Raw genomic sequence first — 20,175 nt, forward strand, 5'->3', positions numbered from 1 at the left:
TGGAGCCTCTAGCTATTATAGGATCATTTTGGACACTAACACTATTGATGTAAATATGTAAGCATCCTCTAGGATGCATTTTTGTGATCTTAATACAAAATAATCTAATACTTGTTAAAAAAAGGAAACATAAAAGGGAAAAAAAGAAGAAAAAAATATTCCTTTAAAATCCATTAATTAGCAATATGTACATGCTTTAGACAAACAAAAAAATGTTGATTGTCACTACAACCTCCACTAGTAGGTTTAGAAGAAAAAATAGGTTTGTCTTATGCTAAAAGCACTCCCATTATATAGTCTCAATCACAATCATAGATACATAGAACAAATGGAATATGATTCAGAAATAAATACTAGCCTAAGAGGAAGTCGGTCTTAATAGTTAAGGGCCTATCTTGTCTAGTTTTGAACGATAAACATCAAGTACACAAGGATTTTCCCATTAGTGGGTGGATTTTTGATCTTGTGCCACTTTGAGATATCAAGTGCTAGTGTAGGGAAATGGTTGTCAAAATTGAGGGCCAAGGAGTCAATTTTTGTTTCTCCCTACATCACTTGTGAATGTACTACTTGACATAATGGCAACAACTATTGTGGTTTGAACTTATGAAACCAATCAAAAAGGTGGTTGAGTTGATATTTATAAGCCGAATGGGATAGGGGGACAAGGCTTGATATTCCTCTCATAGTTCCCTAGGCCCCATGCAAACTCTTGAGAAACTATTATAGATGCACCATATAAAGTCATAAATTTTGGGTCTACATAATGATATGTATTAACAAGCTCACACTGGTCTAGTGCAAAACATGATGAAATTAAGATAAATGTGATGTATCCAACATATTCTATATCAACAAGCTCATGCAAAGAAATGTTGCATCAAACTAACAAAATTTGTGAGAAAAAAAAAAGCATCATTAAGCAAAGTACCATTTCCTTTTACAAAAGATAAAAGAGAGCTTCAATTCTAATAACCATCTAGGTTCCTTGAAACTCTATGGTCCAAAGCATGTGGTCAATTAGTAAGGTGACCTACTAGAATAAGGAATTACACAAGCATTATTGACACAAACATTATACTCAAGTGCATACATTCCTAACAACTGGACCTAACTATAAAAGGTATTAGAATTTTTTAGCTCATCTTCATTATGAAAAAATCAATATTTTTAAACCTAAATATGTTAACCTTCTCTAAATGCAAAGATACCCACACCTTCAAACTCTAGGAAAAAAATTATTTTATGGGCTCAATAATAATGTTGCTTATAATTCTTAAACGAAATAACCATGCCTTTTTCTTAGATTTCAATTTTTTAACTTTGTTCAACCAACCTTCATGAAAGAGGTTGGATCAAACCCACTAGCAACCCATGGTAATAAACATGTATGTCAAGAAGATGATTTTCTTATCTCACCGTTAATTTTAACACTAATCATTAAAAGGCCAAGATTTAACACCAAGGTACTAGGAATGAGCATTTGCTAGTGAAAACTTCCTCTTAAGATCAGCCAAGGGAATCTAATTCCTAAACACGCCATCAAATAATTCATTATCCAAGTAAATGTCTGATCCGTAAACTGCCGTGGATATTCCACTGGATAGTTCATCACAAAAGATATGATAATATTATATTAAAAATCTGAGATTCTACACTATTACAGTTTTATTTAATTTCTAGATCTTTAGATCTTACTATAATTAGTGCATGCATGTAAAAGTAAATTATGCATGAAAGAAGATAATGAAAAAATAAGCTCACACACACATAATACACAAGATATTATCTATGGGAAACCCTTTCAGTGGAAAACCCAACTGGAAGGTAAGGCCGCTTCGCTCTCTTTCTTTGTATGGAAATATGGTTGCAGATACAAAGAAGTAATATATGTGGCCTATGGGTTGCTACAATGCACAGATCCTCTCTGTGTGCTCTACCTCCTATCTCTCCTAGTTGTATTTGCTCAACTATGGAACAAAATTCTCTCGAAAGAAGAATGCCTCTCCCTCCTAGTGGCCCGGTTATAAGACAACTCGATAGCCTACTAGTGGTTAAGTTTGACTACATCAACTCTTAAATATAGTTACAAAATAGAATCTTCTAGAGTCTTCTCCATCAAAAATGGGTGGCTAGCCCCTTTTCCATGAATAATGGGGCTTGACGCAGCATCCTCTCGAACTATAGGTGTGAAAACAGGAAGGTCAACTTCTGAGTGGCATAAATTTTTCATACAAACTCTAATTGATGCAATTCTTGCACCGTTGGTAAGATTTTTGTGTGTAGAATAGCATGAAAAGTTGTGGCACTCTAGCAACAAATTTTTACCCCTAAAAAACGTCATTTTATGCCTCAAAACACTACCAGAAGGTTTCATACCCTGTTTCACCAAACAAGGTCCCGCCAGTAAAAACGACCTCGTGAGCTAATTCCTCCACTTTTTAGACTCCAAATGCATTGATATGGATGAAAAAAAATATAATGATCTAACTTGGATCACACCTCCCCATTTTTGGAGGCTTTTTGTCCCCAAAATATTTTACTGAATGAGGTGAGGAAATTTTTCCTCCACCTTCTCTCTGGTGTACCATTTAGCTTTGCCTGGAAGTTGTCCCTTCAACCCAATCTACTAAAGGTATTATTGCCCTTGTCTTGTAGTTCTGGACCTCTTCTGCAAAACTGTATCTTCTGTCAACTTTTCCTAAGCAACTGGTGCCACATCCTACAAAAAAGGTAGGACATGTTCCTCTTCTTAATCTAGCATGGAAGGCTCATAGAGTTTCAAATTCGCCACATTTACAAATGAGTAAATGTGCATATATAGTGGTAAACTGAGTCGATATGCATTATCACCCACCTTTTCCAGTATATCAAAGGGGGAATATCTGAGAGCCTTGATTTTCTTATCATGCCCCTACAAACTCTCCTCGTTCAACCGTAGCCATACTCTATCTTCCACCTTGAATGATATCTCTATTTTGTGCTGATCATGTGGCCGTATACTTCTCCTGTGAATTTTGTAGTGTTTCCTATACCTGTATATGGATCTTTCTGATCTTCTCTATAAATTTTTCAGCCCTCAAAGCATCTCCTGTAAGATCTTCCTTCACTCCTCCTTGCTGCCCATATGCAATATCCAAAGGTGAAGGTGGCAAATATCCAAAACAAGTTTCAAATGGGGACTTTCTTGTAGAAGTGTGGACTTCTCTATTATAATAATGTTGTATATATACCATATTTTCATCCTAGGTCTTCGGATGCTTCTAGTTGTAACCCCTCAGAAGTTGCACCAAAGTCCTGTTGACTACTTTTGTTTTTGGATGAAATGTTGTAGATCTCTTCAACTTCATGTCCATCTTCTCCCACAATGTAGTCCATAATGCACTGAGAAATCTTGTATCCATGTCTGAAATGATGCTCCTTGGTATCCCAAAGTGTACCCAAACCTGTCCAAAGAACAAGTTTGTTGCTTATTTTCCATTGATGGTCTTTTTATAAGGCATCAAAACACACATCTTGCTGAACCTATCAACTACCACGAATAGGTAATCATGTCCCTTCCTGGTTGTCAGTAAACCTCCCACAAAGTCCATGGAAATGCTTTCCCAAGGATGAGTAGGTACAAGTAAGGGATGATATAGACATTGTTTCCTATTGCTAGGCTTGCTGGTACAACAAAGCATACATCCTCTTATGAACCTAGCTACTTGTTCTTTCATATTGAGCCAATACACATACCTCTGCAAGTTAGCTACGGTCTTCCTTACACCAAAGTGCCCTGCAACCTTGGAAGTGTGAGCCTCTCTAATTATCTGCAAAAGCTCACCTTTAGGAAGTTATCGAGCCTGTAGAGTAACCCATCTTGGAGATGGTAATCAACGGTGTTGTTGCCATCATGCACATGACTCTAACTCTGCAACTACTGATACACCTCCTTGAAGTCCTCATCTTTTGAATATGCTTCTCTGTATGCATCATGGGTGAATGGCTCCATGTGCATAAGAGTCCCAAAAGCTGTAATCTTTGATGTGGGTGGCCTTGAAAGCATATCGACCAACTTGTTTGTGTTTCCCTTCTTATACTTGATCACCAAATGAAACTGTTGTAAAAACCCCATCCACTTGTAATGCCTAGTCTGTTGTAGCTTATTTTGGGCTTGCAAGTATTGTAATGGCTGGTGATCTGTGTGGATTATTGTCTCCTTTCCCATCAGATAGTGCTTCCACTTCTTCACAGCTTGCACCATGGAATAGAGCTCCTTATCGTAGGTAGGGTAGTTAAGAAATGCCCCATGAAATACTTCAGAATGGTAAAAAACAAGCCTTCCTCCTTGCATCAAGACAACTCCCATAACATACCCACTCACATCTATCTCCACTTCAAAGGGTTGTTGCAAGTTTGGTAATGCTAGAATTGGTGATTCACTGATCTTCTTCTTTAACTCACCAAAAACCTTTTGTTGACCTTTTCCCCACTGGAAACTCTTACCACTTGCTGTTATGGCATGGAGTGGTGCTGCTACCGCTAAAAAAAAGGCTACGAATTTCCTCAGATACTGTGCTACTCCAATGAAACTCCTAACCTCAGTAACATTAGTAGGCACTATAAATTTCATGATGGCCTCCATCTTGGAAGGATTTATCTTCAATTCTACTCCACCAATCACATATCCAAAATACACCAAGGACTGTTGCACAAACTTGCACTTCTTGAGATTTGCTAGTAGTTGGTGCTTCTTCAATGTTTCCAGCACCTGCATAAAATGTGAAATTTTCTCCTCCGAGGTAGCACTATATACCAGTATATAATCCAAATTGACAATAACAAATGAATCTATAAAAGGGTGTATTACATCATTCATTAATCTCATAAATGTAGCTAGTGCATTACATAGACCAAATGGCATAACTAACCATTCATACAAACCTTTCCTAGTTTTCAAGGCAGTCTTCCATGTATCTTCTTCTTTGACTCAAACCAGGTGATATCTAGACTTCAATTCCAGCTTGGTGAAATACTTTGCTTGTTGCAACTGATCTAGCAGATCATCGATCCTGGGCAGGGGGTTTTTGTTCTTGAGCGTGATTTTATTCAACACCCTGTAATCTATACACATCCGCCAAGTCCCGTCCTTCTTTGGCACAATGATGATGGGTGACAGACATGGTGGTGTACCCGGTTGAATGGCACATTGTTCCAGTAGTTGCTGCAACTATTTATTCACCTCATTTGCTTCTATAACAAACTACCTATACAACCCAATATTTGTCAATGGGGAGTCTGGAAATAGATGGATCTCATGCTCCACTTCTCTCTTAGGGGTATCCCTTTAGGCTCTCGAAACACGTCCTTTTATGCCTATAAAAACTCCTCCAGTCATTGTTTTTTTTCTTAGTACACCCCTCTAGGGATGCCTTGCCTCTTATTAACTCCACTATAGACTGATTTTTTCTTAAAAAAATAAAACATACTTCTTACTGGAACTGATCAATTTCTTGGCTTGGTTGGAACTTACCAGTGAAAGTTTTTACTTACCTTTGTGCACGTTGATGATGAATGATTTTCCATCCTTGATGAGCTGGTACTAGTTATCTCTCCTCATGAATACTGCATCATGCATGTACATGTATGGACTCCCAAGCACGACTCCACATACATCAAGGGGAACCACATCTAGATCTACTTCATCAATAAAATTAGCATTGATAGTATATCTAATTTTACACTATTTTGTTACCTTCAGCTTTGCATCCTTATCTACCCATCCCAGTGGATATGGAATTGGATAATCACGAACTTCCAGCCCAACTTCTTGACCAGATCAACTACAATGAGATGTTCCTGTGATCCTGAGTTAAACAAAGCATCAATCTTCATCTTCTTGACTTGTACCTTTACATGGAAGAGTTTGGTTATTTCTTTCTCTTCATGTTGTTGAAGGCTACTCAAATTCACCTCCTTCTGCATTAACGTACAAATGATTTTCTCATCCATGTCTGAGTTGCTTTCAACTTGCTTGCTCGAATCAGTGGCCATGAGATTATTCTTCCTGTTATCTTTCTTCTTGTTCTTTGGGTTTAGCTTTGTATGAAACTTCCAACACTTATCCTCTATATGGTCATCAATGTCGTAGTGGTTGGTAGGATCTTTGCACTAGTGTGTTGTGGATTCTGTCTTTTTATCTTTTCCCCATTTTTGCTTCTTCTTCCCTGTTGGGTCCCTATAATACTAGTGATTACCCCATTACTATTGTAGTTATACCCCTTATTTATATTGTTGTGCCCCCATTGCCCCCATATTGTTATTAATGTGCCCATAGAATCCCTTTATTGTTATTTTTGTGGCTTTATATTATTATGTTAGGTCGGCTGGATTATATTGTGACTCCTTAGACTTCTATATATAGAAAGGAGGTTTTGTCATTTGAATCATCGAATAATTGTTCATTCATGTAATGTAAATGAGGCTTACCCCTTGAAGAGGCTGAATTCTAAGGCGTTTATCTATCTTTTCTATCTTTTCTTGAGCTGGTTTCATAACATTTGGTATCAGAGCTTTGGATTCTAGGGTTTCACTGCTTCAAACCGGTCATCGTGGCATTTTCGCTATAACGTTTTCTCTGTGACATTTCATAAGTCGCAAAACAAACCCATTTGAGAAGAAATCGTGCGGAACCTTGGGTCCGAATGTCAGAGCTTTTTGCGCGATATTTTCGGAGATATGATTTGAGGAAGTTGGTGTTTTTGCAGACTCCTGAATTACATTCAAAACAGGTGACCTGGGGAAAATCGTCATAACTTTCTCTCTGAGGATTGGATTGAAATTTTGTAAGAAGGTACAAAAAGAGGACAGACTTTAGTTTCTTGTATGCATTTTTTAGATCCATAGGTCGAAACAATGACTCGTGGCACGTCGTACAAGTTTGCTCTACTGAACTAGTCTATAAGCAAGTCACTGTGGGAGATTTCGCATAACTCTTCCTTGGAGAAAACAATTTGGGTCAGACTTGTGGCATTGGAAAGAGGACTCAGAAGACTACTAAATATCAAAATTTTAGAACTGGATAATCCGAAATTACAGAGATACATCAAATTCAATATCAGGCTTCTACAAAGTGAAAAAAGGTGTGTAGTTTTTTATTTTTTTATTTTTGCATAAGCTTGGTTTGAAGGAATTCAAAGGGCATAGTAAAGCATTATTATTGGTAACTGATGCCCCGAGGAAAGAAAATGCAAACACCTAGTAAGGAACCTGAAAGCTCTAGCATGACTCATGAAGAAGAGGAAGAAATGCTACATGATATATCAAAATTACAAGAACAAGTGCAACAAATGTCACGCTCACAAAAGCTAACAGAAGCTAAGATAAATGGCATGGAATCTAAGATAAATGGTGTGGAATCTAAGATAAAGGGCATGGAAGCTAATATGGATGATTTGAAGACAGATTTGAGGATAGATTTGAAGACAGACATGGCAGATTTGAAGACAGATTCGACAAATTTTCTACAAGAAATACTTACTAATGGTGAAAAGGTTGTAAAGGAAACTCATGATGTGAACAAAAGAAATGTTAATCATGATTCCATAGACTCTAATGTTGGATCAAAGACCCACCATATTCCAAAAATCGATATGAGGAAGTTTGATGGAAAGGATCCTGCCACATGGATATTACAGATGGAGCAGTTCTTCGATCTCAATAATGTGCAAAACACACAAAAGGTACGTATGGAAACTTTATATTTGGAACCAAATCAGTTTGTATGGTATCAATGGCTTTGCTCTTGTAAATAATTTATCACTTGGGAAATTTTTATGGAAGAATTGATAGCACATTATGAGGATACAAAAAGCAACACTTTTTTTAGCCAATTGATAATTCTCAAACAAAAGGGTTCAATAATGGAGCACATTGAGGAGTTCCAAAAATTGAACATAAGGGTAAAAGATATTCCAGAGGAGCATAGGATTGATGTGTTCATAGGGTCTTTAAAGGATAATATCCAACATGATGTTCGCCTTTGGGAACCTGATTCATTAGAGAAGGCATTCAGGTTAGCAAGAAAAATGGAAAGCAAAATTATGGCAACCAGGAAGCATACCACTCACAACTATAAAGACGGAAGTGCAGTTTCCCCTAGTCTTCCACAACCTATAAGGTTGACACCACAAAAATTGGAAGAAAAAAGAGCAAAATGGCTTTGTTACAGTTGTGATAGCAAATACACTAAGGGTCATAAGTGTGCTGAGAAGAAATTATTCTACATAGATTGTGAAGAGGAAGAAGAAAAGGAGCAAGAAAGGTCAAAAGAAGAGGATATGCTCTAGGAACAAAGCCTAGATGAAGAAAAAATAAATCCGACCATATCTTGTAATGCATTGGTGGGAATTACCACTCCTCAAACCATCAAGATAGAAGGACAAATCAAGAAGAAAAAGGTAATAGTGTTGATTGATTCAGGAAGCACCCACAATTTTATTCATTGTAGGGTAGCAAAAGAATTGAATTGCTTCCTATATCCAGCACCAGAGTGTCAAGTGATGATTGCAAATGGAGGAACAATAAATTGCTCTGGAAAGTGCCATAATATCAAGCTATCCATGGGAGAATATGTATTGACTAGCCCAATGCTTTCCATTCCAATGGGAGGTGCTGATGTTGTACTAGGAGTCCAATGGCTACAATCCTTGGTACAATAGCTTTTAATTTTCAAGAACTTTTCATCAAATTTTCTACGGAAGGAAAGGAAGTTGAATTAAGGGGTATTGCAGGGAAACCAGGAAAGATAATCAGCTCTAATGGTATGACAAAGCTTCTAAAAAAGGAGCAAAGGGGTGTAATTGCACAATTATGTTCGCTAGATGTTTCCACATTAGAATCATCTATTTCTCCAGATCTCCAAAAAGTCCTGGACAATCATTCCAAGGTATTTGAGACTCCCAAAGGTCTCCCACCTATGCGTGATCATGATCATGCTATTCATCTGATTCCAGAAAGTGTTCCTCCAAACATCAGGCCGTACAGATATCCCTATGTCCAAAAAAGTGAAATTGAACGTATGGTTGCAGAAATGCTAGAGGCTGGTATAATTCAACCGAGTCAAAGTTCTTTCTCTGCTCCAGTAGTATTGGTGCACAAGAAGGATGGATCATGGCGCATGTGTCCGGATTATAGGGAGCTCAACAAGCTCACTATTAAAGATAAGTTCCCCATTCCTGTCATTGATGAATTACTGGATGAATTGCATGGATCAATTTACTTCACCAAGTTGGATCTTCGTTCAGGATATCATCAAATCAGAATGAAGATTGAAGACATTCCGAAAACGGCATTTAGAACTCATGAGGGTCATTATGAATTTTTGGTCATGCCTTTTGGCCTTACCAATGCACCTTCAACATTTCAAGGTTTGATGAATTCAATTTTCAAACCATTCCTTAGAAAATTTGTGTTAGTATTTTTTGATGATATACTTATCTACAGCAAGTCTTGGAAGGATCATGTTGAACATGTTGACAGGGTGCTACAACTATTGGAGGAGAAACAATTATATGCAAAAAGATCCAAATGTTTCTTTGGAGTCCAGGAGGTGGAATATTGGGTCATATTGTATCTCATGAAGGAGTTAAGGTAGACCCTAGAAAAATTAAAGCCATTAAGGAATGGAAAATCCCCACATCCATAAAGCATCTGCATGGATTTCTTGGGTTGACAGGGTATTATCGCAAGTTTGTTAAGAATTATGGGAGAATAGCAGCACCTCTAACAACATTATTGAAGAAAGATGCATTTTCATGGACTCCGGAAGCAACAAAGGCCTTTGAACATCTTAAAGAGGCAATGTGCCAAGCACCGGTCTTAGCTACACCCGACTTCACAAAAACCTTTATTGTGGAATGTGATGCTTCAGGAAATGGAATTGGTGATGTTCTAATGCAAGATGAAAGACCCATTGTTTTCGAAAGTCGTCCAATCAAGGGAAAGTTTTTAAGCAAAGATATTTATGAGAAGGAAATGTTGGCAATACTCCATGCACTTAAGAAATGGCGACCCTACCTAATGGGAAGACACTTCAAGGTAAAAACGGATCATGATAGCCTTAAATACTTTTTAGAACAAAGATTATCCTCTGAAGAGCAACAAAAGTGGGTCACAAAGATGTTGGGTTATGACTTTGAAATCATCTACAAAAAAGGGAAGCAAAATGTGGTGGCAGATGCACTCTCAAGAAAGGATGAGGATGTGGAAGCATTGTTGTGCGCTATTTCTATTATCCAACCAGATTGGATAAATGAAGCAAGGGAGGAATGGAAGAATGACAAAGAAGTGTGGGCACTTATTCAAAAGCTACAACAAGATTCCAGTACGTCTGATACATTTAGCTGGCAAAATGATTTGTTATGGTACAAAGATCGCTTATACCTCTGTAAGAATTCCCAGCTAAAACAAAAGATTCTTATGGAATTGCACACTTCTCCCTTAGGAGGGAACTCAGGATTTTTAAAAACTTACCACAGGGTTAAGAAGGAATTTTTTTGGGATGGCCTTAAATCAGATATTCAAAATTTTGTGGCAGAATGTTTGGTTTGCCAACAAAATAAAGTTGAAACAATTAAGACACCGGGTCTATTACAACCTTTATCCATTCCAAGCCAATGATGGGAGGAGGTATCAATGGATTTTATCACAGGTTTACCCAAGTCTGAGGGAAAGAGTGTCATCATGGTGGTAGTTGACAGACTTACCAAGTATGCACACTTTTGTGCATTATCACATCCATTTAAAGCCAGTATAGTTTCTACTGCATTTATGGAAACAATTCAAAAGCTACATGGAAACCCAAAGATTATTGTAAGTGACAAAGATCCCATTTTCACTGGAAATTTTTGGAAATAATTATTTTCTTGTCTTGGTACTCAGTTAGCTCATAGCTCATCTTATCATCCTCAATCTGATGGGCAAACTGAGATAGTAAACAAATATTTGGAAGGATATCTTCGTTGCTTTGTATTTGATAAATAGACACAATGGGTCAAATGGTTGCCTCTGTCTGAATGGTGGTATAACACTTCCTTTCATACAACAACAAAAATGACCCCATTTATGGCACTTTATGGGTATCAACCACCATCCATCACATCATATTTAAGATAAAATTCTAAGGTTCAGGCAGTGGAACATCACATCGAACATCAACAACAAGTCCTCCAACTCTTAAAGGATAACCTCGTGTTGGCACAGAATAGAATGAAACAACAGGCAGATCAACATCGTAGTGAAAGAAGTTTTGATGTAGGTGATTGGGTATTCCTACGGCTACAACCATATAAGAAAATGTCCCTCAAGCAAGCTAAGAAGGATAATAAATTATCACCAAAGTATTATGGTCTGTACAAGGTGTTACAAAAGATTGGTACTATGGCATACAAATTGGAGCTTCCTGCAGCTTCTCGATTGCACCTAGTTTTCCATTTTTCATGCTTAAAGAAGGTTACAGGCGACAAACTCCCAGTTCAAACAATATTGCCAGAACTTGACGAGGAAGGAAAAATTATATTGGAACGTGAAGCAGTTATAGAAACAATAACTCGACAGCTAAGAAATCGATCAATTTCAAAGTACCTTATCAAGTGGAAGAACTTATCCGCTGAAGATTCCACATGGGAGGATGAGAATTTTATGCAGAAGTATCTAGAACTACTCAAGCATTGAGGGCAACACTTTTTTGAAGGCGAGGGGCATGTTGGGTCCCTATAATACTAGTGATTACCCCATTACTATTGTAGTTATACCCCTTATTTATATTGTTGTGCCCCCATTGCCCCCATATTGTTATTAATGTGCCCATAGAATCTCTCTATTGTTATTTTTGTGGCCTTATATTATTATTGTTAGGTCGGCTGGATTATATTGTGACTCCTTAGACTCCTATATATAGAAAGGAGGTTTTGTCATTTGAATCATCGAAGAATTGTTCATTTATGTAATGTAAAGGAGGTTGCCCCCTCGAAGAGGCTGAATTCTAAGGCGTTGATATATCTTTTCTATCTTTTCTTGAGATGGTTTCATAACATTCCCCTCCTTAGAAGTGTCTTGTTTATCCTTTTGCTTCAATCCACTTGATTGTGCTCTTTTCAGGCCTATGTTCTCAAGGTACTATGCATGTACACAAGCCTCGCCCATAGTTTTGGGCTTGAAAAACATCACTTACTCACACAGATGGTGGTGCAGACCCCCCAAATACTTGAGGAGTACATATGGATTCTTTGGAGAGATACCCAACATTATAGCCATCTTTCTGAATTCTGTGGTGTACTCCTACATGCTTTGGCCTCGCTTTTGCTTGAAGTAATTCCACTGGATCTACTGGTATTCCACATACCCAATGGGATAAAACTATGACTTAATGAGGGTTTTGAAATCCTCCCACTTAGTCACTAGAGGTTCTCCCTCCAACCTCAGGGTTTCCATGTGGCTCTCCCACCAAGTCAGTGCATGGCCTTCCAATTTCAGCTGCGCGAATGAGATCTTCTTCCCTTCCTTGATCTGATGGACACTAAAATAAAATTCCAGTTGTTGCAATCAGTGGTTCAGCTTTAGAGCGTTGATATCTCCATGATATGGCTTGACATCAAATTTTTCTTCCACTTTAAATAGGGATTGGTTCACGACACTCAAACTGGGTTGATCTTTTCTGGGTTCTTTCTTCGACTGGTTATCTACATCTTCCTAATCTCCCGATCCCCCTTCTGATTTGTCCTCTACATTCAAACCCCCTTCTTCTCCAAATATCCCTATCTTATTGCTTAGGGATGCCATGAGGAGGTTTACATTGCAGTTTATATCCACGACTTGTTCTTCGAGCCGTGAAAACCTCACCTCTGTAGGATCACGAGGTTCGTTTACAGATTCATCGCCCATGATTAGGGTTTTACGATTTTCAACCCCGCCGATCTAGATCCCTGTAATCTCCACAAAATACCCAAAGAAGCCTGTCTCTAATACCAAATGATCTATAAACTGCTGTGGATATTCCATTGGACAATTCGTCACAACATATATGATAATATTATATTAAAAATATGAGATTCTACACTATTACAATTTTATTTAATTTCTAGATCTCTAAATATTATTGTAATTAGTGCATGCATCTAAAAGTAAATTATGCAGAAAAGAAGAGAATGAAAAAATAATCTCACACACACATTGTTATCACAAAATCACTACTAAGGGCTGCAACCAAGCAAGATTTCATGTAACTCTTTCAACCAGACTTTAGACCAAAGATTAGCCTCTTTGGTCAGAGAGGGCTCTCTCACAGACTTTTGATAAAAATCCTTCACTACAAGAGATGGCTAACTCTTCACTCATTCATGAAAACAAAAGCTGGTTGGATACATATCAAATTGGTCCTCATTGGGCTATGGAGTCTCACACACTAAGTAAACAAAAAACATAGTCATTTCATGGAAGTCAAGGCTCTTTGCATTAAATGTTCAAACATACTTCACAAAAACCATAGCTTGCCAAACACATAGGAAGTCAGAGCATAAGATATGAATTCTGAGTGATTGTGCTATAACAAGGCTGTAAAAGAACATATAAGATAAAACACCACCATCATATTTGAACAAAATAATCCATTGAGAATCTTGAGAAGAAATAACCACTGTTTTACTATTACTGTAACAGGTCTTACATTGGCCCAAATAACTCCGTTTTTGTATAAAATGTCCAACCTTTTTTACATCAGAGTCATTTCTATATATAGGAAAACCAAAATACTACTACCTGAGACTCCTCAACAAGCATGAAGGGAGCTCGAAATCCTATCATTAATTATATTATCCATATCTAAACAAACTAATTAATTACAAAGGTATTGCGCTGTGAAAACAGAGAGTTCCATTCCCATTGAAACTCCAAGTCTATCTCCTCGTGTGCATTGATGCTTTCTTGAAATTTGACACCTGTATCACTTCAATAATAGCCAAGCCATGCTGGAAGAACATTCACTGAATGAGCAGCTTCGGATGCCTGATATGTGGATGACTCATCAACTGATAAGAATCTGTGCCCTATGTTCACGGTCTCTGCCTCCCATTAGTCTTCATGCATTAAAAGATTATGCTTCAAGCCATTTAATCCTCTAATAATCACGCATGATGCAAGAAACCTTATGATCTGGCCACCTTATAAACTGAACAGGTGTACCACTCAAAATCTCGGTAACCCTACCAGAACCCTAATAATTCGGATATAAAGTGATTTTAGGAAAAATTTAACAAAAGACAAAAATTTCACCTTTTCCTTAAATACTCACACCTGTCACCTTTTAAACATCTGAATGGCTTTATATAATCTCCATGCTAGCCTCGACTCATCCCTTTAAGATTTGCTGACCTCAGCATCAATCTCAAATTTTTCACATAAACAGTCATCTACAGCAGTTTCGTAGCGCGCTACGAAACTGCTATAGGTAATCAAAACTAAGCATATGAACCTTAAAGCAATAATGACTTAACTCTGTGATTTCTTTAGCTATTTTACACAGGTGTAAGAACTTCAAAAAGTTTCAAAAAGTTTCAAAACGATGACAGCCAAAATTTACCAAAACTTGGAAGGCAAATTTCCCCTTGGATTAATTAGCTAGTTTGCCTAGCTCCCTCTTCAAACTGCTAACTTCTTCCTTTAAAACGTTGTTTTCTGCTCTTAAGCTTGTATTCATCTGTTTCATGATTTTTGCCTGCTTCAGAGCTGGCACCGTCCACACATATGCATCAGACACTGAGTCAGTTTGGCTCATCAAACTTGTTCTGCCTTTCATTACAGCCTTTTTATAATTTGCATATCTTACTGCCCTTTCCTTAGAAACATTTTTAATCTGAGGTATTTCTTCTTTTGTTGTTCCTGCTTGTTTCTTGATAGCAATAAAATTTCCACCTTGACTGATGATAACCCTATTACCCTTGTTCTTACTTTTGGCTGCTTGAACTGTTCTGGTCAAAACCTCAAGTACCTCTGTCCTAGGCACTTCTAAAGGTGCCTTCTCTTTCTGCGCTTTCTCCACTTCTTTGATTTTCCCTCTTGTGACTGGTCTACGTGGCTTAAAAGCATATTCTTTACTAGGCTCTTCAAATTTCAACCTTTTTGAAGCCCTTGATTTTTTAGAACTTTCGGGTGAAGACTGAGTGAGGTCAATATGCATTGGCTGCACCGGGTGATCTTGCTCAAATTCTATTGGTTCAATCTGTATTGGCTGATCTTGCTCTAGTTCAATGGCTTCAAGTAAGTCATTTAAACTGCCTTTTGAAATAGGGCTTTCTTCCACAGTAATTGACTTACCTTTCTCCTTGTTTAGTTGACCTCTGGTTTTCACCCTTGAAATCTTTTCAACTTCACTTGATTTAGCTTCATCCTTCTTTTTCTGGATCTTCTGCTTTGATGACTGAGGTGTCTCCTTAGATGATGACTTAGGAGTTTCCTTTTCTGATACTTTAGATGTCTCCTTAGATGATGGCTTAGGAGTTTTCTTCGCTGATGATTTAGGTGTCTCTTTAGCTGCCACAGACTTCTCTGATTTCCTTAACTTGGTTTTAGGCTTCTTTTGGTCTGTCACTTCTCTTCTGAGTTCAGCCAAAGTGGGTTCTTCACTCCTTTCTTCCCTTTCCCTCACAGGCAATGGAGTGAGGCCTGTTTTGCTTGGGAAGCCGGCCATAAACACAAATGAATCCCAATCTCTGCCAATCTTTTGTAAACCATCCAACACCAGCAATTTTACTAAACCATGATGAAACAGGGATGTTTCACAACCATCTTTCTTTAACTGGATTTTATCACACATTTTGTTAATGCTTCTGAACAAATCGAAAGGTATGTCTATTGAAACCTTACCTGTGAAATGTAACAAAAGTTTGAAGTGGTAGGAGTAAACTTTATTGTACCTACCCTCGCATGTCAGGTATTTCTGGATGCATGTGAGGAGCATAGCATAATGTTCCTTTATATAACTCCTTGGCACCGCTTTGGTGAGGTCCTCATTTACATAAGGTTCCTTCAAAAACTCTTTACAGGGACTCATGTCGAACTTGAAGTTTTTGAACCATTCTTGACCACCCCTCGGAATTTCAGTGACAGTGGAAATAACTTCAGGAGACACAGGAAATTCTAACATTGACACCTTTGAATTCAGTCCAGTAAAATTCAATGCGAAAGCCTTCGTTACCTCTGCATGTCCTCCCTTCAATTTTTCGCAAAACCTCCAGCAACCAGCATTTCGAAAGGCTCTTGCTACACCTTCATCCCTGAGAGTAACATCTAACCCCTCCGGCTCTGTCCTCACACACTTACCGGATCGATGTTCCCTCTTTTCCATCTTGCTTTGAATATTTTCACACAGGGAACTAATGGTAGCTGTAGCACGAAAACAAACTCGACTTCGGAGTGTAGGCTTGCTTGCAATGATCCCTTTAAATAAGAACTTGGGCTTCTCATACAGCAAACATGTTTACACATTATGAAAAACCCATTATGATATAACCATCCCTTGTAAAATCCTTTAAGCTGACATTCAAATGCATGACTCTGGACCTTATGGCGGAATGATGATTTATCATGACCTGGAGAGGATGTGAATTGACAAACATGAACGGACCTATGACTCACCTCTCTCGGATTTGACATTCAAAGGAAGAGCGCTACAAAAACCCTGAAACCCTGATTTCGTAGCGCGGACAGTTCAAACTTTAACAAGATGCGCTACTAAATGGCTGACAAACAGAACGCTGCGAAAAAACGAAAACATCATTTCGCAGCTAAATTGACCAATCAAACATGCGCTGCGAAACTGCGCAAAGTACTAATGACATGACATGCTTTAACTAACAATGATGGAGGGTATCTAACGATTTTTTCCTTACACGAACTCACATCAATACCTTTTGAAATTCAAATTTCAAATTGATATACACCTATAAACCTATTCACAAAACTGAAAACCTTTATATGAAACTTATGGACAACATTACATACATGAACTATAGTTCTAAGTGATAACACACATAATACACAAGATATGCTCTCTGGGAAACCATTTCGAGAGAAAACCCATCTAGAAGGTCAGGCCGCTTCGCTCTCTTTCTTTGTCTAGAAATATGGCTACATATACAAAGGAGTAATGTATGTGGCCCATGGGATGCTATAGTGCACAACTCCTCTTTGTGTGCTCTACCTCCTATCTCTCTTGGTTGTCTTTTCTCAACTATGGAACAAAATTCTTTCGAAAGAATGGAATGCATCTTCCTCCTAGCGGCCCAATTATAACACAACTCAATAGCCTACTAGTGGTTAAGTTTGACTACATCAACTCTTAACTAGAGTTAAAAAATAGACTCTTCTATAGTCTTCTACATGAAAAACACGTGGCTAGCCCCTTTTCCATGAATAATGGGGGCTGACGTGGCATCCTCCTGAACTTAGGTGTGAAAATTGGAAGGTCAACTTCTGAGTGGCATAAATTTTACGTAAGGCTCTGATTGACGCGATTCTTGCACCATTGGAAATATTTATGTGTAGAACAACATGGAAAAGTTCACATTTAAGTGAAAAAAATTTGCCCCCAAAAAACGTCGTTTGATGCCTCAAAATGCTCTTGGAAGGTTTCAAACCCCATTTCGCCAAACAGGGTCCCACCAGTAAAAACAGTCTCGTGAGCTGATTCCTCCACTTTTTCCACTCCAAATGAATAGAGATGGATGACAAACAATATAATGACCCAATTTGGATCAATGTCATGATCAAAAATTTTCAATGCTAAGAAATACAAATATTTGATCCTTGAACTTTCTTCAATTAAATTAATGACAACCAATAGAGGTAGATCTCATTAAAATGCATAAGGAATAACTCTCTATAAGCCTTGAAGGGTTTAAGAATTTCTAGTGGCTTCAAATAATATAAACCACAAAGGTTCCAAGAATTTAAATGATTGGTTATATTAAAAGGGTAGTCTAAAGATAAATTCTTTGTCAAACTCTTTTTCCTAATGGAATTCCAAGCCAAAGATGGTACCCAAGCAGGAATTTCCAAGATTAATTTTTCATCTAAAACCCAAATCAACTATTTTTTGTTAATTTTCAGATTGTTCTATTTTGTATCAATTACTTTAGCCCAATTCCAAATTTCAATTAGCAATATTTCCAATTACAATTAGTCTTTCCATTCATCAACAATAATTGAAGATAGAACAATGTATGCAATGACAAAGAAGACAATTAACAAATCAACAAGAGACACCAAATTTGGTCAAAGACCTGGGAAAACCCCACAAGGGGGAAAACCCTTTGAAATTATTCTTTTATTAGATTGGCATAAAATGTTCATCAAAGAGTATAATGAGCCAAATACAATATGATTAGAAATACAACCCAACAACTTCAGAAACCAGTTAATAGTGGTAGAATATATCATAGACAACTTGATTCAGACTTTAGACAACTTCAGAAAACTTCAGATGATGGTCAACTATATTCAAACCCTTGCATTCTCCCTTCAATTTAGCATGCGATCATATATAGCTTCATGGACGATGTCTTGCCCATAGCAGGCATGCCTCCAGAGACGAAATTTCCCATTTCTATGGTACCAAACTCTACTTCAAGGTACTCCAAGGTATTCCAAGGTATGTCGATGATTGAAGCATCCCAAACTTTACTTCAAGGTAGTCCAAGTTAGTCCAAGGTAGTCCAAGGTATGTCGATGATTGGAGCATCGAAAACTCTACTTCAAGGTAGTCCAAGGTAGTCCAAGATATGTCGATGATTGAGTGTAAGAGGGTGCTATCCTCTAAATTTGAGATGAAGGACCTTGGACTCATGCACTATTTTCTAGGCCTTAAGGTACTGCAAAGGCCCGGTGATATTTTCCTTTCATAAGAAAAATATGTTGTAAATCTGTTGGAATGATTTGGAATGATAGATCATCTCTTGTACTCACTTGGATCATCTCTTATTATTTTATCATTTCTTCCATTGTGGTCATTCCTTTGGTCATCTCTCCTTCTTTAATCATTGAACCTGTTGTTGTTAATGTGGTCCATTGCTCTTCTCAGGACAATCTTGAGCATAGTGCCCTTTCTTATGAAAATTGTAGCATTCAATGTTCACATATTCCTTTCTTCCACGAGAACTTCGAGGAGGAGGATTTCTTAAATTTTATGGACCTCATTTTCCTTTCTTCTTCTTCTTGTCATGAGAAATGTATACAGTGGGTTCTCCTTCTTCGTGCTTTTCAACCCTTCCTCTTCCTACCATCCTTGACTCTTCTTGAGTAAGATTTCCAACAATTTCATCAAATGAAGGGAGGAAATTTATATTTCTTATAGTAGTGACAGATGTTTCCCAAATAGAGGGGAGACCTCTTAGAGTCATGACCACCAGTTCCCTGTCCGACACAACTTCTCCAACTCTTAGCAATTGATCTCTAACACGAGAGATCCTCATTATGTAGGATTGTATGGACTCTCCTTTGTTCATCTTGGTGTTTTTTAGTTTATCTTTCAAGGTGAGGATTTCTTTCAAATTGTTGATCTCAAACATGTCGACTACCTTATCATTCATGTCTTTAGACCTACTTAATTTTCCAACATATGCAAGCATATTGTATTGTGAACCATCAACTATAATTTGTTTTGCTTTCAACTCACCTTTCTTGTGCTCATTCTTGGCAGCAACAGATTCATTCTCCGGAGGCTCAAGTACCTTTCCTTGGATGTAGTCCAAAACATCATTGTTATCAACAATGATCTCCAACCTAACTTTCCATGTAACAAAATTAGATGAGTCACCTAGCTTCTCATCACTCTTGAAGAAGGAAGTCATCTTGACTTTGAAAAGAGTGATTGTTTCAACTTTCCAAAGATGAGTGCTTCAAGGCGTGTCTCCTTTTGGCTTGTCTTTCAACTTAGCTCTGATACCATGTTAATTTTCATATTGTTCTATGTTGTATCAATTACTTTAGCCCAATTCCAAACTTCAATTAGCAATATTTCTAATTACAATTAGTCTTTCCATTCATCAATAATAATTGAAGATAGAAAAATGTATGCAATGACAAAGAAAGCAATCAACACATCAACAAGAGACACCAAATTTGGTCAAAGACCAGGGAAAA

At 37.6% G+C, this 20,175-nt stretch overlaps 1 protein-coding gene across 1 annotated transcript; it reads right to left on the reverse strand.

The window, feature by feature from the left end:
• Nucleotides 1-19,226: 19,226 nt before the first annotated feature.
• Nucleotides 19,227-19,883, reverse strand: LOC149177011 (uncharacterized). The gene has a single exon (XM_089421638.1). The coding sequence runs from the start codon at nucleotides 19,881-19,883 to the stop codon at nucleotides 19,227-19,229; it is 657 nt and encodes a 218-aa protein (XP_089277764.1).
• Between the last annotated feature and the right edge of the window lie 292 nt (nucleotides 19,884-20,175).

This window comes from Pinus tabuliformis, chromosome 4_1 (assembly GCF_031772625.1).
Source record: "Pinus tabuliformis cultivar Carrire ecotype Pingquan chromosome 4_1, CPIR1, whole genome shotgun sequence".
Lineage (NCBI taxonomy): Eukaryota > Viridiplantae > Streptophyta > Pinopsida > Pinales > Pinaceae > Pinus > Pinus tabuliformis.